This window comes from Protomyctophum bolini, assembly GCF_963924005.1.
Source record: "Protomyctophum bolini genome assembly, chromosome: 20".
NCBI lineage: Eukaryota > Metazoa > Chordata > Actinopteri > Myctophiformes > Myctophidae > Protomyctophum > Protomyctophum bolini.
Window position 1 is genome coordinate 22,365,467 of NC_137881.1, and position 18,090 is coordinate 22,383,556.

At 42.9% G+C, this 18,090-nt stretch overlaps 1 protein-coding gene and 1 long non-coding RNA gene across 2 annotated transcripts in view; one reads left to right on the forward strand and one right to left on the reverse strand.

Moving 5' to 3' along the window:
- The window catches only part of LOC308335551, a 522,414-nt gene that overhangs the window by 213,756 nt on the left and 290,568 nt on the right, over positions 1–18,090 (forward strand). The window lies entirely within an intron of this gene.
- On the reverse strand, positions 2,742–17,847 carry mad2l1 (MAD2 mitotic arrest deficient-like 1 (yeast)). The gene is made up of 5 exons (XM_080792142.1): positions 17,706–17,847; positions 8,249–8,395; positions 6,535–6,655; positions 3,378–3,481; positions 2,742–2,915 (listed from the first exon to the last, which is right to left on the reverse strand). The coding sequence occupies exons 1-5, from the start codon at positions 17,767–17,769 to the stop codon at positions 2,743–2,745; spliced, it is 609 nt and encodes a 202-aa protein (XP_080648268.1). The 5' UTR covers positions 17,770–17,847; the 3' UTR covers position 2,742.

An 18,090-nucleotide genomic window follows, 5' to 3' on the forward strand; every position in this document is an offset into this window, starting at 1 on the left:
GTTAAGAAGTAGTAAGATCACCAAACCTCTTAATGGGCATAGTTACATGGACAGGTACATATACTTACTTACTTACTTCCCTTTACGCCGGCTGGCATGTAGGGCAGCAACAAAGGATCTCCACTTCAGTCTGTCCTGGGCCAGCGTCTTTATAGATCCCCAGGTGTGATGCAGGGTCTTCAGCTCTCCCTCCACTGTCCTACGCCAGGTATTCTTGGGTCGGCCTCTTTTGCGTTTGCCCTCTGGTGTCCAGTGAAGTGCAGTTTTGGTGATGTTGTCCTGTTCTCATATAGGTACATATAGGGCAGGGTTTATTGTCTAAGCAAAAAATAATTTCCTGACTCTGAAAAAATGTTCCAACTCAGTTCCAGCCTATCAAACTATGTGGAGATTGTGGACATAGTCAATAGATGGCAACATTTAAGAGAAAAAACGGTAGGTTCCGAGTCTTCCGACCCACTGTTGGAAACAGTGGCCTAACCTAGTGAATACATCACAAGAAAGACGCAAATTAAATACTCTCAAAATATAATTTCAGCTTTAATGTTTGGAAAACTTGCATACAAAGTATACTATCTCTCATCATGTCCATAATTAAAAAACATGATTTGTGGACATTAATGTCTTAATTCCTCGCATCATAACTGAACAGCAGAGAACATTATGCTAGCCCAGTGGTTCTCAAAGTGTGGCCCAGGGACCTTTCATGTTCCTTGAGGTGGTTCCCAATGCACCCTACACTGGTTTTAACGCAGGACTGTAGTAGTACAATGGAACCAAATTGGGACCACAAACGGGGCCAGACCCAGTGTTTGAGAACCACTGGTCTAGTCTGGTAAGGATGTAAAGATAGATCATTCCCACTTTTATGAATAAGTACTTGTGCTTTAACAAAGTACTTTGAATAAATGTGAATGATGGCATTCCATATAAGAATAACAGATAAACCACTAGCTATGACAACAGAGACAGGGAACTTGATAAAAGAAAAACACAAAAAAAAAGAAAGAACAAAATACAAAGAAATGCCATCGTTGAGAAGAAAGTATTTACATCACAATAGTTGAGGAGACATTGCTTTAGCACAGAAACAAACAGGACAGTTCAGTGAGTAGAGCAGTGGTTCATCAACCTGCGGCTCGGTACGCCCAAAGTGGGACGTGTGGCCCAGGGACCTTTCATGTTCCTTGAGGTGGTTCCCAATGCACCCTACACTGGTTTTAAAACAGGACTGTAGTAGTACAATGGAACCAAATTGGGAACACAAACGGGGCCAGACCCAGTGTTTGAGAACCACTGGTCTAGTCTGGTAAGGATGTAAAGATAGATCATTCCCACTTTTATGAATAAGTAATTGATGACGGGCTTGTGATTTAACAAAGTACTTTGAATAAATGTAAATATGGCATTCCATATAAGAATAACAGATAAACCACTATCTGTGACAACAGAGACAGGGAACTTTATAGAAAAACACAAAAAAAAGGTTAAGAAAAAGAAACAACAAAATACAAAGAAATGCCATCGTTGAGAAGAAGGTATTTACATCAGAATAGTTGAAGAGACATTGCTTTAGCACAGAAATAAAAAGGACAGTTCAGTGAGAAGAGCAGTGGTTCATCAACCTGCGGCTCGGTACGCCCAAAGTGGGACGTGGGAAAAGTAAAGAGCGAAACGTGGCTGAGTTGAGATGATGGAAGACATGGGAAGAGAAAACGACATAAGCAAAGAGGTAGTAACAAGCGCTACAGCTTTACATTTTTGACAGTGTCCAAATTAATATATACAGTCGAGAGGTAATGGGGCGGGGAGGGGGGCTAAAATGGGAGTCTGCGCTAAGTGGGAGGGGTCATATCACTGGTTCTCAATGTGGGGTTCAAAAACCACCCAGGGGTCCTCGAGGGGGGTTCAGGAGGGAGGGTCCCCCGCCAAAATGACATGATAGTCATTGACCATAAAGGAGTCTGGACCCTTGCATGTCTGAAACTTGGGAGAGTGAGCAAATGGAACCAAATGGACGCTTACGGTTTCCAATTGCACACTAATTTTCAGGAAGGAAAAGCACAAAAAAAAAGGAAAAAAAGGAAAAGCAGCAGATTGACAAGCTTGTAGTGCTGCTTTTATGTGACGCGGCAGTGTGAGCAAGTAACTGAACAGCAGAGACCGGTTCGCTCCATCAATGAGCAAATTAGAATTTGATCAGAGCATGCTTGTTACAACAGTAACCAACATTATGCTAGCCCAGTGGTTCTCAAAGTGTGGCCCAGGGACCTTTCATGTTCCTTAAGGTGGTTCCAAATGAACCCTACACTGGTTTTAACGCAGGACTGTAGTAGTACAATGGAACCAAATTGGGACCCAAAAAAGAAATGTGTCCGCGACCCACAAACGGGGCCAGACCCAGTGTTTGAGAACCACTGGTCTAGTCTGGTAAGGATGTAAAGATAGATCATTCCCACTTTTATGAATAAGTACTTGTGCTTTAACAAAGTACTTTGAATAAATGTGAATGATGGCATTCCATTTAAGAACAAGCTTGACAAGCTTGTAGATGTGCTGCTTTTATATGACACGGCAGTGTGATCGAGTTGGGCCGTTAATTTAGGCTACAATCATTTAGAATATGGTGCTGAAGGTTTCTGCCCGACAACGACCACAGTTATATCAAACTAGTCTGGGGGGGGGGGGTTGAGAATCAATGACTACGTGGAGTGGGGTGGTCATTAAAGGGGCACAGGGGGTCTAGACAGAGTCCGTCCTCTTGTAGGCCACCATGCTGTTGACCTTGTGGATGGTGGTGGTGAAGGAGCGCAGGCGAACCTCCTCAGAGTTGTTGATGACCTGCGGCCCAGACTCCTCCCACTGGGCGGGGACGTCCAGGTCCTTGTCCGTGTAGACCAAGAGGTCGAAGGAACCTTTAGGAGGGGGGGGCAAGGAAAGTAGTAATGTGATTTCATATAATTGACTTTTTTTTGTGATCACGTGATTTCCTGCTTCCTGGTTTGAGTCAAATTCATAGTAGGATAGGTTAGCGAAGAGCGCCGTCTAGCATTAAAACTAAAAAACACACGTCAAAACACGGGGGGGGGGGGGGCCGGGGGGGGTTTACTGAAAAGATCTTAAAAGGAGCATGTAACCCATTTTCAACTTCATATAATTGGTCCTCACTAACGGATGACATCAATGGTAGGCACATTTCTCAACTGTCCACAGAGTCTGTCTTGAGACAGAGAGAGTAGGCAGAAATGGTGCCATCTCATGAGCATTTCTGAGGACCAATTATATAGGTTGAAAATAGGTGATGTGGTCACTTTAACGAGAATGTGCTTCCATACTTTGCATTATGGAACAACTTCTATATATCCTGATGTACTTACAGGCCGTCTCCAGCAGGGGGAGGAAGGTGACCGTGGCGGTGATCTGTCTGATGACAGAGCGGATCTCATCCTGGATGACCTTGACAGACTTGTCCCTGGGAGCGCTGCAACACACAAGTTACAACACTCAGCACGCCATGTTTAGAGTTTTAACACACACGTAATAACACACAGCACATGGTGTTTACTGTAGAGTTTTAACACACATTACAACACTCAGCACATGGTGTTTACTGTAGAGTTTTAACACACATTACAACACTCAGCACATGGTGTTTACTGTAGAGTTTTAACACACATTACAACACTCAGCACATGGTGTTTACTGTAGAGTTTTAATACACACGTAACACTCAGCACATGGTGTTTACTGTAGAGTTTTAGCACACGTTACAACACTCAGCACGTTAAGTTTAGAGTTTTAACAAACACACACGTGTTACGGCAGCGCATCAATACTGTACAGTTGTTTCCATAACGACGCCAGTATTAGAAAAGCTGTATACAGCCTAAAATGCTGGTATTGGTGAGTAGTATGCCAGTCTATCTCATTCTAACCACAATGCTCTAATTAATATTTATTTAAAAAAAAGAAAGGTGGTAGCAACTTCAAACTATAATCCATGTACAAAGACAACATTGGCATAGGGCATAGCAGTGGTTGCACTAAAAAATAGGCAATTAATTTCCAAAAAAATATTTAAATAAATCATTTTAAGCCTAGAATCAAGCTATATGCTAGCCTGGCTCCAGCCCTGAATCGCAACCATTAAAAAAGATATATGTCCCGGTGATTCAGGTCTGGTGACTCTGCCTACGGCGGCGTCAGTCTGATTGGACATCAGCCCCTTCACTCGACAGCGTCAAACTACAACAAACATGGCTGCCCCCACTGCGGTAACTCTCGAGCGTATCATTCTGGCTATTGAATCGACCTATGATAAATAGTTTCTTTACAGTAACAACAGGTTTTATAAACATCATCATCTGACATATTTGACGGTGGATTGATGAATGCCGACAGTTTTCCATTTGATAAATGATGGCCGTTAAGATGGACAAGCATTATGAATGAACACTAGTTTTTATCATGATTGCAAACTTTGTCAAATAATCAGTTAAGGAAAAGAAAAGACAGACAATGTTTTCTGCTGTCTTGTTATCACACAGACACACACACACACACACACACACACACACACACACACACACACACTACATAACCTGCCTACAGGTGAGCAGTTCTTGTGATGAGAGCAGTGATGCTACTAGCCTTGCGTCCCTGACACACATTTGCCGCCATTGGCGTAGAGATCTACGTCTTTTGGTCCTTTATAGTGGTTATGATAGCTCGAGTCATAATGCTACTTACATGGGTTACACTGGGTTTCTAGATGTCGATGATGTAAACAGAAAAACAAAAAGGTCCATCTTGATCGCCGCGCACATCCATTCGCACCGTTTCTGTTCCTTGCAAATGCCTTTATCTCGGATTCCTTGTCCCAGATTGCGTCTCTGGTCAAAACAAGCTTTATTCGACGGTCCACAGCCACAGTATTAATGGTCTCGGTAAGACTGTGTGGCTGTGCTCTCCAAGTGAAAATAAAATATCCGATCCGTCACAAGTTCTCAGTCACAACACACATCGTAAGTAACATCCCGTTCCATTGTTTAGGGTCCCATGGTCGTGGATCCTTCAATAAGGGTTGTACTGGAAAAATGCTGGCCGGAATTTAGGGGGACCACGTAGGGATGGGATGTCTTTTATGGTGATTTAAAAACAAATCACACCCGTGCGCTCTTGTGAATTAATTTGTCAACTTATGTTATTATCTTTTAAACCATGATGTGATTGGTTAGGCGATTTTCTTGTCTACATGTGACGTAAATGTTCCTTTCATTGTCAATGGCATTTAATGTTTGTGATGCCACAAATTTATGTCATATTTCAGGCACATATGGCGTAAATTCTCCTTTCATTGTCAATGGCAAATGTGAGACGTGACGGGACAAAAAGCTGTAAAAACCCTCACAATAATCATATTGCAGAGCTCACGGCACATTTTTGGCAAACGTTGCACCCAGAATATGGATGCTGGGGGTTCTAGTGGATAAACAAAAGTGTCATTTTAAGTTTTTATAATTGTGACGTGAATTTTCATATTGTCCAAACCCTACCACCATTCTGTATGCGTCCACGGGTCACATACAGTACATTATCCTGCTACGTTATGAACCAATTCAGTACTTAAAAAGCGGGACATTCCCGTGCAACATCGACGTGAAACGTACTCTCCTCCATTACGTGTCTTCCGCCTCTCTCTTTCTGCATGCACAAAAGAGAGCCGCACACTGGAACTCTGACAACGCACAACACTTTGTTTTCAGAGCATTATTTCCGGTGAGACACCAGAGCAAGAATACTATAGCAAACATCTACTTTTTTTAAACCAATAAATAATATCTTTGTTAGGCCTACATTCTCCTTTCCCATTCCATATAGGGCTGTTGTTCTTTAGTTCCTATCCGTCTCTGCTTCTGTGAAGTTTAATTTACTTATTTTTCAAATTATGAACTTATCTTTGTACCCTCTATTCTGAATGTATTTTTTCTTTTTACTTTGCAAGAAGTAGTGCATATAGAATTGACATTAGGACAGTGATTCTCAACCTGTGGGTCAGCACCCAGGGAGGTCCCCACATGATGTGGGGGTCCCCATTTAATCGGGGGCCCATACATTCTTTTTTTGAATTAGAAACCATTTGTGGGTCCCAGGACCATTACATTGAAAACCTAGCTGTGAGAGTTGGAGCCCATACTGCTCAAGACTGCCTGATGGCATTGTAAAAGGCCTGATTTTACACACAAGCTCTTGTAGATCTGCTATTTTCAGCATGAAACCAAACATAAAATGACTTGTCTTTTAGTTCTACTTTATCTCTTCTCCACTAGTCACTCCCTATTCTCTAGTCTATTTTTGATTTGTTGACGAAATTGACAATATATTTAGTTATAGTTTTAGTCATCATAGCTTAGTTTTTATGTATAGCTTTTGTCAGTTTTCATCAGGGAAAAAAGGTAGTTGACAAACATTTTGTCATCATAGTTTTAGTCGACAACATCAACCCTACAATGAATGATGTCACTACTGTGTTACCTGCTCTCCTTGGCCGACTTGTCACACTCAATGTCAAACTGCCATCTCTCCAGCACCTCGTTTGTCTCCAGACATGTGAGCACCAGCACCAGCTTCTGCACCGTGCACTCAAACAGCCACTCTGCAACGGACAGGAACACACAACTCCATTGAATAAAGCTACATGAAATGTCATGACTGAAATTACAATTGCTTTGGCAGCAGACTAGCAGTCAGAGATGAACTAAGGTCCACTGTGAATCATGGTTACATTGTGTTAGAAATTGAAGTGAAAGAATATTGTCCAACTGAGGAAATGGTAGCAGATAAAACCTGCTACAAATTTTAGTTTAATTACTCCTGCTGATTTTATGTTTGGAGAATGAAAAATAATATTTACAACAATGTAAGAGCAAGTGTGGGTGTTGATTGATTATCTAATTGTAACTTAATGTTGAATGTCAGTGATGCAAATAGCCTTCATCCTTAGACTCACTGAATTGAGTGTGTACTGACAACTGAAAATTATTTGGTTGTGTTCTAAATAAAAAGAGTGAGGGCAGTGCTTGGATGAGCTGTGTGAAGCAAGTCACGTCTCTGTATGTATATTTATATATTCCCCTGTCAGTGCTATTATATGTATTGATCTGATGTTCTCGGTGCAACCGATCTGGAGAATCCGATCTTTTATAACATTTAAGTGGGATGAAAGTCAATCAGATATATAGTATAATATCGTTTTGCATCATTGATATTAAATAAATAAAATATCCTTAAATCATGTCATGACATTAACATGACCTAAGTGAACAAATTAGTGAAAATAGGCGATCTTAAAGGTCACAAGACAATGCAATCTTGCAATGTGAAGGGTAAGTGGTTGGTTGGGCTGAAAAATAATTACAATACATAAAGAAAGCACGATTACATGATTAATCGAAAAAAGTAATTGATACTAGTGAAATAACCGATTACAGCCCGCAGAGTTTCACACGAACAGTTGCCCGACTGCCCGTGGCAAGTGAATAAAACATTCGGGCAAGCAGAGTTTGCTTTCAGGTTGGCCGATGGGCAAGTGCATTACAAAGAAACAAAAACACGAGTCTCAGTAAGTCTGATAAATTCACATATTTAAAGTCATTCTTATATATTATAGGCTACCTTTTTACAACAAGCAGTTGCACGCATTCTGTCGATTAGATTTAACATATTGTTTTTCTACACGCAGACTTTACCTATCATTTTACCATGGAAAGAATGCTACAAATGGCACTAGGTGTCACATGGGCGGACCTCATCAGAAATGTGGACCTCTATGGGGACCTACCACGCGTCACAGGCAAAGTCAGAGAGAGAAGGATGAGGCTGGCAGGACTCCAGAACTAGAGGCAAGTAAATTGACTCTATGGGAGTGTGGGCGGGGGCGTCAAGGAACCCAAGGCAAAGCCAGGAGGGGAAAGAAGCGCACTGCGCACCACCTACGTAGACACACTGCGGTGCGTCAGCTTAGCTAACAACACTGTAGTAGACTGTAGAGATCAAGAACCTGATGTTAGATAGGAAACTATGGAGGGCAGCGATCCAGGAGATGGTGTTAGCTAGAGCTCACTCTCGCAATAACTAACTTATCATGGAAAATGTACTTTTCTGGCATGACCTGTACTGTACTTGCCTGACAGGCAAGTGCCTCTGAGTCCTCAGTGTCAACCCCTGGCAGCCCTAAACTAACGCTTACCTTTGAGTTGTGTGACCACGTTGGTGAGGTAGTTCTTCAGCTTGGGATCGGTGGTCAGCAGCAGGCTCATGTTGTACTGGGTGACCCTGGTGAAGGTCTCTGGAGGGTAGATGCCTCGCTGGTAGAGGATGCTGTTGATGCCAAACGCTGCAGTGGCGTTGGATGCAGTGGTAGAGAAAAGAAAAATGTATTTATGTAAAAGTATCAATACTGTAATATAAAAAAATACTCTGTTACAAGGAAAAGTCCGGAATTCAAAATGTACTTGAGTAAAAGTACTCTTTATGCAGAATGTCTCATTTACCAGCTCACAAATGTCACAATGCGTTGCATCCAACCACTCTTTGAAAACCAGTGGTCTATCTATACAATTGAAATAATGTGTACATTAGGTTGAAACTTGAAACCATAGCATAATACTACCAGGTAAACAATGAACCTAGCATATGTTTAAACAAATCTAAATAGCTTTCTTTGAAATTGTGGTCAATGAAAAGTCTGAAGCAACAAAAACATGAGAATGAAATGAATGACCAAGATGTGTCATGGGTAGCTAATAAAGACATAAGACAACATAGACTTGGATCAAGGCTAGCTATCATAGATGTATTTTATCAATTTTGACATTCACATATCTAGGATACAAAAGTAAATATCAGACTTGATTGATAGTCTTGACTCTTGATCCCAGGCTAGACTAGCCCCACAAGCAGAACCCAAATGGTACTAAAGTTCTGGCATTTGGTAGACTTTACCCCATTGGGTCCTATTCCACGGTCGGGTGCCACCTGGTACCGAACAGAAATAAACATAAATACGTCGGATACGTCGTTGCGGCGCCGTTTGAGGGCTTCTGTTTGTTTGAGTTATTCTGAATGTGTGAACTATAAGTACCTATAAATACCGCTGCGAATTCTCCTGTGCCGCGGAAGCCGTTAAGTATTTTTAATCTATGTTTGATTAAAAATGTCGCTTCTTCCTACCTTGTTTATTGACACCTCATTGTACCGCCTATCTGGCTAGCTAGTGGTGCTATAGCTATGACGTTAGCCGGCAAAGCCAACCGCACATCGGGAGGCGGTACAATAAACGGTAAATAAACAAGAGGAAATCAAAGCGACATTTTTAATCAAACATGGATTAAAAATACTTAACGGCTTCCGCGACACAGGAGATATTCTCAGAGGTATGTATAGGTACTTATAGTTCGCACATTCGGAAACCATAACAGGAAAAAATGTAGTAATACCGCGCAGACAGACTAAACGAGGAGTTTGTTTATATCCGCGTTCCAACAATTGCATTAGAAAATTTTGTAATGTCGAGGAACCCTACATAAAGCGATCATCCAAATTTCATAAAAGCTTTATGGAGGGTTCCGAGAGGGGCAGCTCCGTTCACATTGAAGAAGCTGCTTTAAAAAGCAGAAGCAGAAATCTAAAAGACGCAGCTTTTTTTTGAGAAAGTGGGCGTGTACAAGGTACCTGTCACTCAAGCTGCCTGGACTGGCTGTCTGGCTTTGAGACGAGAGACGGGCAGTTTGAGCAGATGCGCATTTGAAAGTCTAAAACGTAAAATAGCGACTGTAGAGGAGAAATAATGATATATTTAGTTACATCATAACCTATGTATGGATGAATAAAGAATATAATCTTGGTAAACTTGTTTGTAAATAACCGAACGGACGGGATCTCAATCCTCCCCGTCTTCAGCGCTCATGTCTCCCCCCCCACTCCGCTCTCGTCTCCCCCAGGCCACGAGCGAAACCCTCCGGGCATTTTTTTAAATGGCGGCTCTGTATGTAATGTTAATGTTGATTTAGAAAGAGCATACCGTAGAAATACAATTGTATATATCCAGCACGTCGTAAAAGCAATTAAAACAGCTTATGTTTACGTGCGATTTCCGGACATTCAGTCCCAAGTCTCCCGTGGAAGGGAGCCCCCATCTCGGCGCTGTCTGTCTGTCACTGACCTCGGCTGGCTATATGTGGCAGTATAGAGTCAGACCGCTCCTCCACCACCCCCACGGCACGGACCCTCACCGTTTACACTACAGCATCATTACATTTAAAGTTTGCTTTTAATTAGCAGATGATGTGAAACATTGTGCCAACTAGTAGTAGGCTATGCATACTTTAATTACTTAATTAATAATCAATATCACGGTGATATTATCACCGGAACGGAGTCCAGTGCAACGGACCTGTGCACATGCATATCATACAACTGATATAAACTTTATATCAGTTGTATGATATGCATGTGCATAGAGAGATCAATAATTAATAGCCTTTATAATAAAGGCTATTAATTATTGATCTCTCTCGCGCACACACACAGTCACACACGCGGTGCATACGACGCGCTGGGGACTCTGGACTTTAGTTCTTTGTCTATAGACTATATATATATATATATATGCTCATTTATAAACCGTGTGTGTGTTTAGTCCACGGTCAGAGACAGCTACGGGGTTCAGTTGTTCACCTCGGTGGGAACCGGGAGGGGGTAATTACTGCAGGGGCACTGAGAGAGAACTGGCTCGCAAGTGAGCCCCGTGTCGGCTCCTCCACGGTGCTCAATATCACACACACACACACACACACACACACACACACACGTGTTCTATCTATCTATAAATATAGGCTAGTATCTACTATCTTTCAACTTTTGGTTCATCGATAGGCCTACATGAACGCAATAGACCAATTGAAATGATTCCCTCAAATAAATCTTATATGCGATTGGTTTATCGATTCAGAACGCAGCAAACCAATCACAAAACATGGGCAACATATTGCATAAATAGAGGGGGTACATACAACTGATATAAAGGCTATTAATTATTTTTTAAAGGTATGATCAAGGCCCCACTCCTGTAGTACATTACTACAGGAGTATGTGGTACAGCGCCACGGTGATAGTGCCTCGGGTGACCTGCGGCCAGACCCCGTCGTCGAGGAGAAACCTCGAGCTTTCCCCTCGAGCGAAAGTGGACCGAGTTCTGGACCCTGTGGCCCGGCCCGCGGAGGACCCCCTAAGTTGAGACTGGGTGTCGAGGAGCGTAAACCAGTGATCAACCCCCTGTGCTCAGGGCGAGGTCCCGCGACAAGGGCAATTAATTTTAGTGCGATGAAACGTCCCGCAAATCGTCTCCGAGCACACACGAGGACCGGCACAGAAACGCGCTGAGAGCGGGCTCTTCTCGGGGAAGGTTTTGGGGAAAACTCCGACACAACTACGGTATATTGTTTAGTTGTTTGTCTATCTATCTATATCTGCACATTTATCAACCGTGTGTGTGTGCACTGTTTAGTCCACAATCAGCGTCAGCGACGGATAGCGTTCTGGAGAGTTCAGTTCCGTAGTCCATCCATAGCTTCGATGAGAACCGGAGGGGGGGGTGAATGCACGATGACTTGTCCCCAGAAACGTGACACTCGCGACGGCACACGGAACACAACCTGTTTTCACCGCTTCGACAACTTGTTTCTCATATAAACTTTAATTTCTATCACAAAATATGCTATGGTCTTGCCAAATATCCATTCATATTTCATATACAGCCCATATTCAAAAAGTTTATTTTTTAATGCGGACAATTGGGTCGGACAGCTTTCCAGAGGGTTTTCGGTTTTGTAAAATGAGCTCAACTCCGCCTCCTCAAACCACGCTGTGCTCTGATTGGCTACACGCAGATTTTTAAAGCTCCAGCTTTTAAAAGCTGCTTTAAAGTTAAGGTCCGGTGAGAAAAAAAAAAAGCAAAAACAAAAAAAAGCTATTCTTCCAGCTTTTAAACGCAGAAGCTGTTCAGCATAGAGATAACATGGGACGAAGAAGCAGAAGCTAGCTTCTGCTTCTTCAATGTGAACGGAGCTTCAGGCTAGACATAACACTGATTGATTAAAATAAGACAGTCTTGTACATGTTCTAGTTTTAAACTTTATTGAATGCATTAATTTAGCTAAAGACCCCCTTAAGCTCCGTTCACATTGAAGAAGCTGCTTTAAAAAGCAGAAGCAGAACTCAGAAAGACGCAGCTTTTTTTTGAGAAAGTGGGCGTGTACAAGGTACCTGTCACTCAAGCTGCCTGGACTGGCTGTCTGGCTTTGAGACGAGAGACAGGCAGTTTGAGCAGATGCGCATTTGAAAGTCTAAAATGTAAAATAGCGACTGTAGAGGAGACATACTTATATATTTAGTTACATCATAACCTATGTATGGATGAATAAAGAATATAATCTTGGTAAACTTGTTTGTAAATAACCGAACGGACGGGATCTCAATCCTCCCCGTCTTCAGCGCTCATGTCTCCCCCCCCACTCCGCTCTCGTCTCCCCCAGGCCACGAGCGAAACCCTCCGGGCATTTTTTTAAATGGCGGCTCTGTATGTAATGTTAATGTTGATTTAGAAAGAGCATACCGTAGAAATACAATTGTATATATCCAGCACGTCGTAAAAGCAATTAAAACAGCTTATGTTTACGTGCGATTTCCGGACATTCAGTCCCAAGTCTCCCGTGGAAGGGAGCCCCCATCTCGGCGCTGTCTGTCTGTCACTGACCTCGGCTGGCTATATGTGGCAGTATAGAGTCAGACCGCTCCTCCACCACCCCCACGGCACGGACCCTCACCGTTTACACTACAGCATCATTACATTTAAAGTTTGCTTTTAATTAGCAGATGATGTGAAACATTGTGCCAACTAGTAGTAGGCTATGCATACTTTAATTACTTAATTAATAATCAATATCACGGTGATATTATCACCGGAACGGAGTCCAGTGCAACGGACCTGTGCACATGCATATCATACAACTGATATAAACTTTATATCAGTTGTATGATATGCATGTGCATAGAGAGATCAATAATTAATAGCCTTTATAATAAAGGCTATTAATTATTGATCTCTCTCGCGCACACACACAGTCACACACGCGGTGCATACGACGCGCTGGGGACTCTGGACTTTAGTTCTTTGTCTATAGACTATATATATATATATATATGCTCATTTATAAACCGTGTGTGTGTTTAGTCCACGGTCAGAGACAGCTACGGGGTTCAGTTGTTCACCTCGGTGGGAACCGGGAGGGGGTAATTACTGCAGGGGCACTGAGAGAGAACTGGCTCGCAAGTGAGCCCCGTGTCGGCTCCTCCACGGTGCTCAATATCACACACACACACACACACACACACACACACACACGTGTTCTATCTATCTATAAATATAGGCTAGTATCTACTATCTTTCAACTTTTGGTTCATCGATAGGCCTACATGAACGCAATAGACCAATTGAAATGATTCCCTCAAATAAATCTTATATGCGATTGGTTTATCGATTCAGAACGCAGCAAACCAATCACAAAACATGGGCAACATATTGCATAAATAGAGGGGGTACATACAACTGATATAAAGGCTATTAATTATTTTTTAAAGGTATGATCAAGGCCCCACTCCTGTAGTACATTACTACAGGAGTATGTGGTACAGCGCCACGGTGATAGTGCCTCGGGTGACCTGCGGCCAGACCCCGTCGTCGAGGAGAAACCTCGAGCTTTCCCCTCGAGCGAAAGTGGACCGAGTTCTGGACCCTGTGGCCCGGCCCGCGGAGGACCCCCTAAGTTGAGACTGGGTGTCGAGGAGCGTAAACCAGTGATCAACCCCCTGTGCTCAGGGCGAGGTCCCGCGACAAGGGCAATTAATTTTAGTGCGATGAAACGTCCCGCAAATCGTCTCCGAGCACACACGAGGACCGGCACAGAAACGCGCTGAGAGCGGGCTCTTCTCGGGGAAGGTTTTGGGGAAAACTCCGACACAACTACGGTATATTGTTTAGTTGTTTGTCTATCTATCTATATCTGCACATTTATCAACCGTGTGTGTGTGCACTGTTTAGTCCACAATCAGCGTCAGCGACGGATAGCGTTCTGGAGAGTTCAGTTCCGTAGTCCATCCATAGCTTCGATGAGAACCGGAGGGGGGGGTGAATGCACGATGACTTGTCCCCAGAAACGTGACACTCGCGACGGCACACGGAACACAACCTGTTTTCACCGCTTCGACAACTTGTTTCTCATATAAACTTTAATTTCTATCACAAAATATGCTATGGTCTTGCCAAATATCCATTCATATTTCATATACAGCCCATATTCAAAAAGTTTATTTTTTAATGCGGACAATTGGGTCGGACAGCTTTCCAGAGGGTTTTCGGTTTTGTAAAATGAGCTCAACTCCGCCTCCTCAAACCACGCTGTGCTCTGATTGGCTACACGCAGATTTTTAAAGCTCCAGCTTTTAAAAGCTGCTTTAAAGTTAAGGTCCGGTGAGAAAAAAAAAAAGCAAAAACAAAAAAAAGCTATTCTTCCAGCTTTTAAACGCAGAAGCTGTTCAGCATAGAGATAACATGGGACGAAGAAGCAGAAGCTAGCTTCTGCTTCTTCAATGTGAACGGAGCTTCAGGCTAGACATAACACTGATTGATTAAAATAAGACAGTCTTGTACATGTTCTAGTTTTAAACTTTATTGAATGCATTAATTTAGCTAAAGACCCCCTTAAGCTCCGTTCACATTGAAGAAGCTGCTTTAAAAAGCAGAAGCAGAACTCAGAAAGACGCAGCTTTTTTTTGAGAAAGTGGGCGTGTACAAGGTACCTGTCACTCAAGCTGCCTGGACTGGCTGTCTGGCTTTGAGACGAGAGACAGGCAGTTTGAGCAGATGCGCATTTGAAAGTCTAAAATGTAAAATAGCGACTGTAGAGGAGACATACTTATATATTTAGTTACATCATAACCTATGTATGGATGAATAAATAATATAATATTGGTAAACTTGTTTGTAAATAACCGAACGGACCGGATCTCAATCCTCCCCGTCTTCAGCGCTCATGTCTCCCCCCCACTCCGCTCTCCTCTCCCCCAGCTGGCCACGAGCGAAACCCTCCGGGCATTTTTTTAAATGGCGGCTCTGTATGTAATGTTAATGTTGATTTAGAAAGAGCATACCGTAGAAATACAATTGTATATATCCAGCACGTCGTAAAAGCAATTAAAACAGCTTATGTTTACGTGCGATTTCCGGACATTCAGTCCCAAGTCTCCCGTGGAAGGGAGCCCCCATCTCGGCGCTGTCTGTCTGTCACTGACTGACCTCGGCTGGCTATATGTGGCAGTAGCCTAGAGTCAGACCGCTCCTCCACCACCCCCACGGACCCTCACCGTTTACACTGACTACAGCATCAGCACATTTAAAGTTTGCTTTTAATTAGCAGATGATGTGAAACATTGTGCCAACTAGTAGTAGGCTATGCATACTTTAATTACTTAATTAATAATCAATATCACGGTGATATTATCACCGGAACGGAGTCCAGTGCAACGGACATGTGCACATGCATATCATACAACTGATATAAACTTTATATCAGTTGTATGATATGCATGTGCATAGAGAGATCAATAATTAATAGCCTTTATAATAAAGGCTATTAATTATTGATCTCTCTCGCGCACACACACACACGCGGTGCATACGACGCGCTGGGGACTCTGGACTTTAGTTCTTTGTCTATAGACTATATATATTATATATATATGCTCATTTATAAACCGTGTGTGTGTTTAGTCCACGGTCAGAGACAGCTACGGGGTTCAGTTGTTCACCTCGGTGGGAACCGGGAGGGGGTAATTACTGCAGGGGCACTGAGAGAGAACTGGCTCGCAAGTGAGTCCCGTGTCGGCTCCTCCACCGTCCACGGTGCTCAATATCTCACACACACACACACACACACACACACACACACACACACACGTGTTCTATCTATCTATAAATATAGGCTATCTACTATCTTTCAACTTTTGGTATGAGGTTCATCGATAGGCCTACATGAACGCAATAGACCAATTTAAATGATTCCCTCAAATAAATCTTATATGCGATTGGTTTATCGATTCAGAACGCAGCAAACCAATCACAAAACATGGGCAACATATTGCATAAATAGAGGGGGTACATACAACTGATATAAGGTATGATCAAGGCCCCACTCCTGTAGTACGTACATTACTAGCGCCACTGTATCACGGTGATAGTGCCTCGGGTGACCTGCGGCCAGACCCCGTCGTCGAGGAGAAACCTCGAGCGAAAGTGGACCGACTTCTGGACCCTGTGGCCCGGCCCGCGGAGGACCCCCTAAATTGAGACTGGGTGTCGAGGAGCGTACACCAGTGGTCAACTCCCTGTGCTCAGGGCGAGGTCCCGCGACAAGGGCAATTAATTTTAGTGCGAGGAAACGTCCAGCAAAACACACGAGGACCGGCACAGAAACGCGCTGACAGCGGGCTGCTGTTTTTGGGAAAACTCCGACACAATATTGTTTAGTTGTTTGTCTATCTATCTATATCTGCTAATTTATCAACCGTGTGTGTGTGCGTGCACTGTTTAGTCCACAAACAGTCCACAAGCGACGGATAGCGTTCTGGAGAGTTCAGTTCAGTAGTTCATCCATAGCTTCGATGAGAACCGGAGGGGGGGGTGAATGCACGATGACTTGTCCCCAGAAACGTGACACTCGCGACGGCACACGGAACACAACCTGTTTTCACCGCTTCGACAACTTGTTTCTCATATAAACTTTAATTTCTATCACAAAATATGCTATGGTCTTGCCAAATATCCATTCATATTTCATATACAGCCCATATTCAAAGAGTTTATTTTTTAATGCGGACAATTGGGTCGGACAGCTTTCCAGAGGGTTTTCGGTTTTGTAAAATGAGCTCAACTCCGCCTCCTCAAACCACGCTGTGCTCTGATTGGCTACACGCAGATTTTTAAAGCTCCAGCTTTTAAAAGCTGCTTTAAAGTTGAGGTCCGGTGAGAAAAAAAAAACGCAAAAACAAAAAAAAGCTGTGTTTCCAGCTTTTAAACGCAGAAGCTGTTCTGCATAGAGATAACATGGGACGAAGAAGCAGAAGCTAGCTTCTGCTTCTTCAATGTGAACGGAGCTTTAGAACCCAGCTATTAAGGAATAAGGACCCTGGACACTGCTGGTGGGTCTAGTAGGTGTTCCAAATTAAATGACTGTGATTAGGAACCAAATGGACCACGTACGGTTCTGTAAACTTGAGTTAACAGTATATAAATTGACACTGAGGCTTTTAAAACGTAGATAAGGTTGAGAACCATTTCATTTAGTGAAAACACGTTAGAAATTACACAACAATGACTTTTCTTGAGATTTTGACATTCATTGTCATTAATTATTAATATTACTTTTACTCGAGTTTCTGTTTCAATCAAATACATGACGTAAAAATGACATAAATTGAGGCAACGCGTTTATTCTTTGTCACCAAACCGCGTGCAAGCCGTGCAACATGAAAAGCAACACACGAAGAAAAACAGACTTTAGACTTTAAAATACAAATACTACGGTACTTACAGAAGAACTCGGCGCACAACTCCGCGCTTCCCTTGAGGGTGATTCCTTGGAGCGTGCTGGTCATTTTCGCGAGGTTTTATATGACTATATTGTAATATGAGTAGATATATTAATCTTTGTTTTCCGTGTGTCTTTGCAGCTAGTTAACCGCCAGCCAGTTTGAAATGTCAGCCGGAGACTACCGCGCATGCGCACGCAGCGGCGCATGGTTGATGACGTCACGTTGGCATTAGATGCCGGCATCTTGACACTAGGTGGCGCCAAAGTGTTGCTTATGACGTTATGAGTGGGTACTGGGTAGGCTATTTAAACTGACTAGCTACACATCTGTTTAGAACTTTAGATCAAAATGTTTATCTGTTCAGACACAACTACACAAATCAAT

What these genes read in the sequence shown, in the direction of transcription:
- mad2l1 (XM_080792142.1), bottom strand. Translation starts at nt 17,769, where the DNA reads ATGACCAGCACGCTCCAAGGAATCACCCTCAAGGGAAGCGCGGAGTTG. An exon ending in CGTGGTCACACAACTCAAAG is followed by an intron (nt 6,656 to 8,248) that starts GTAAGCGTTAGT and finishes TGTCCGTTGCAG; the next exon opens with AGTGGCTGTTTGAGTGCACG. An exon ending in AAGTCGGCCAAGGAGAGCAG is followed by an intron (nt 3,482 to 6,534) that starts GTAACACAGTAG and finishes TGTGTGTTGCAG; the next exon opens with CGCTCCCAGGGACAAGTCTG.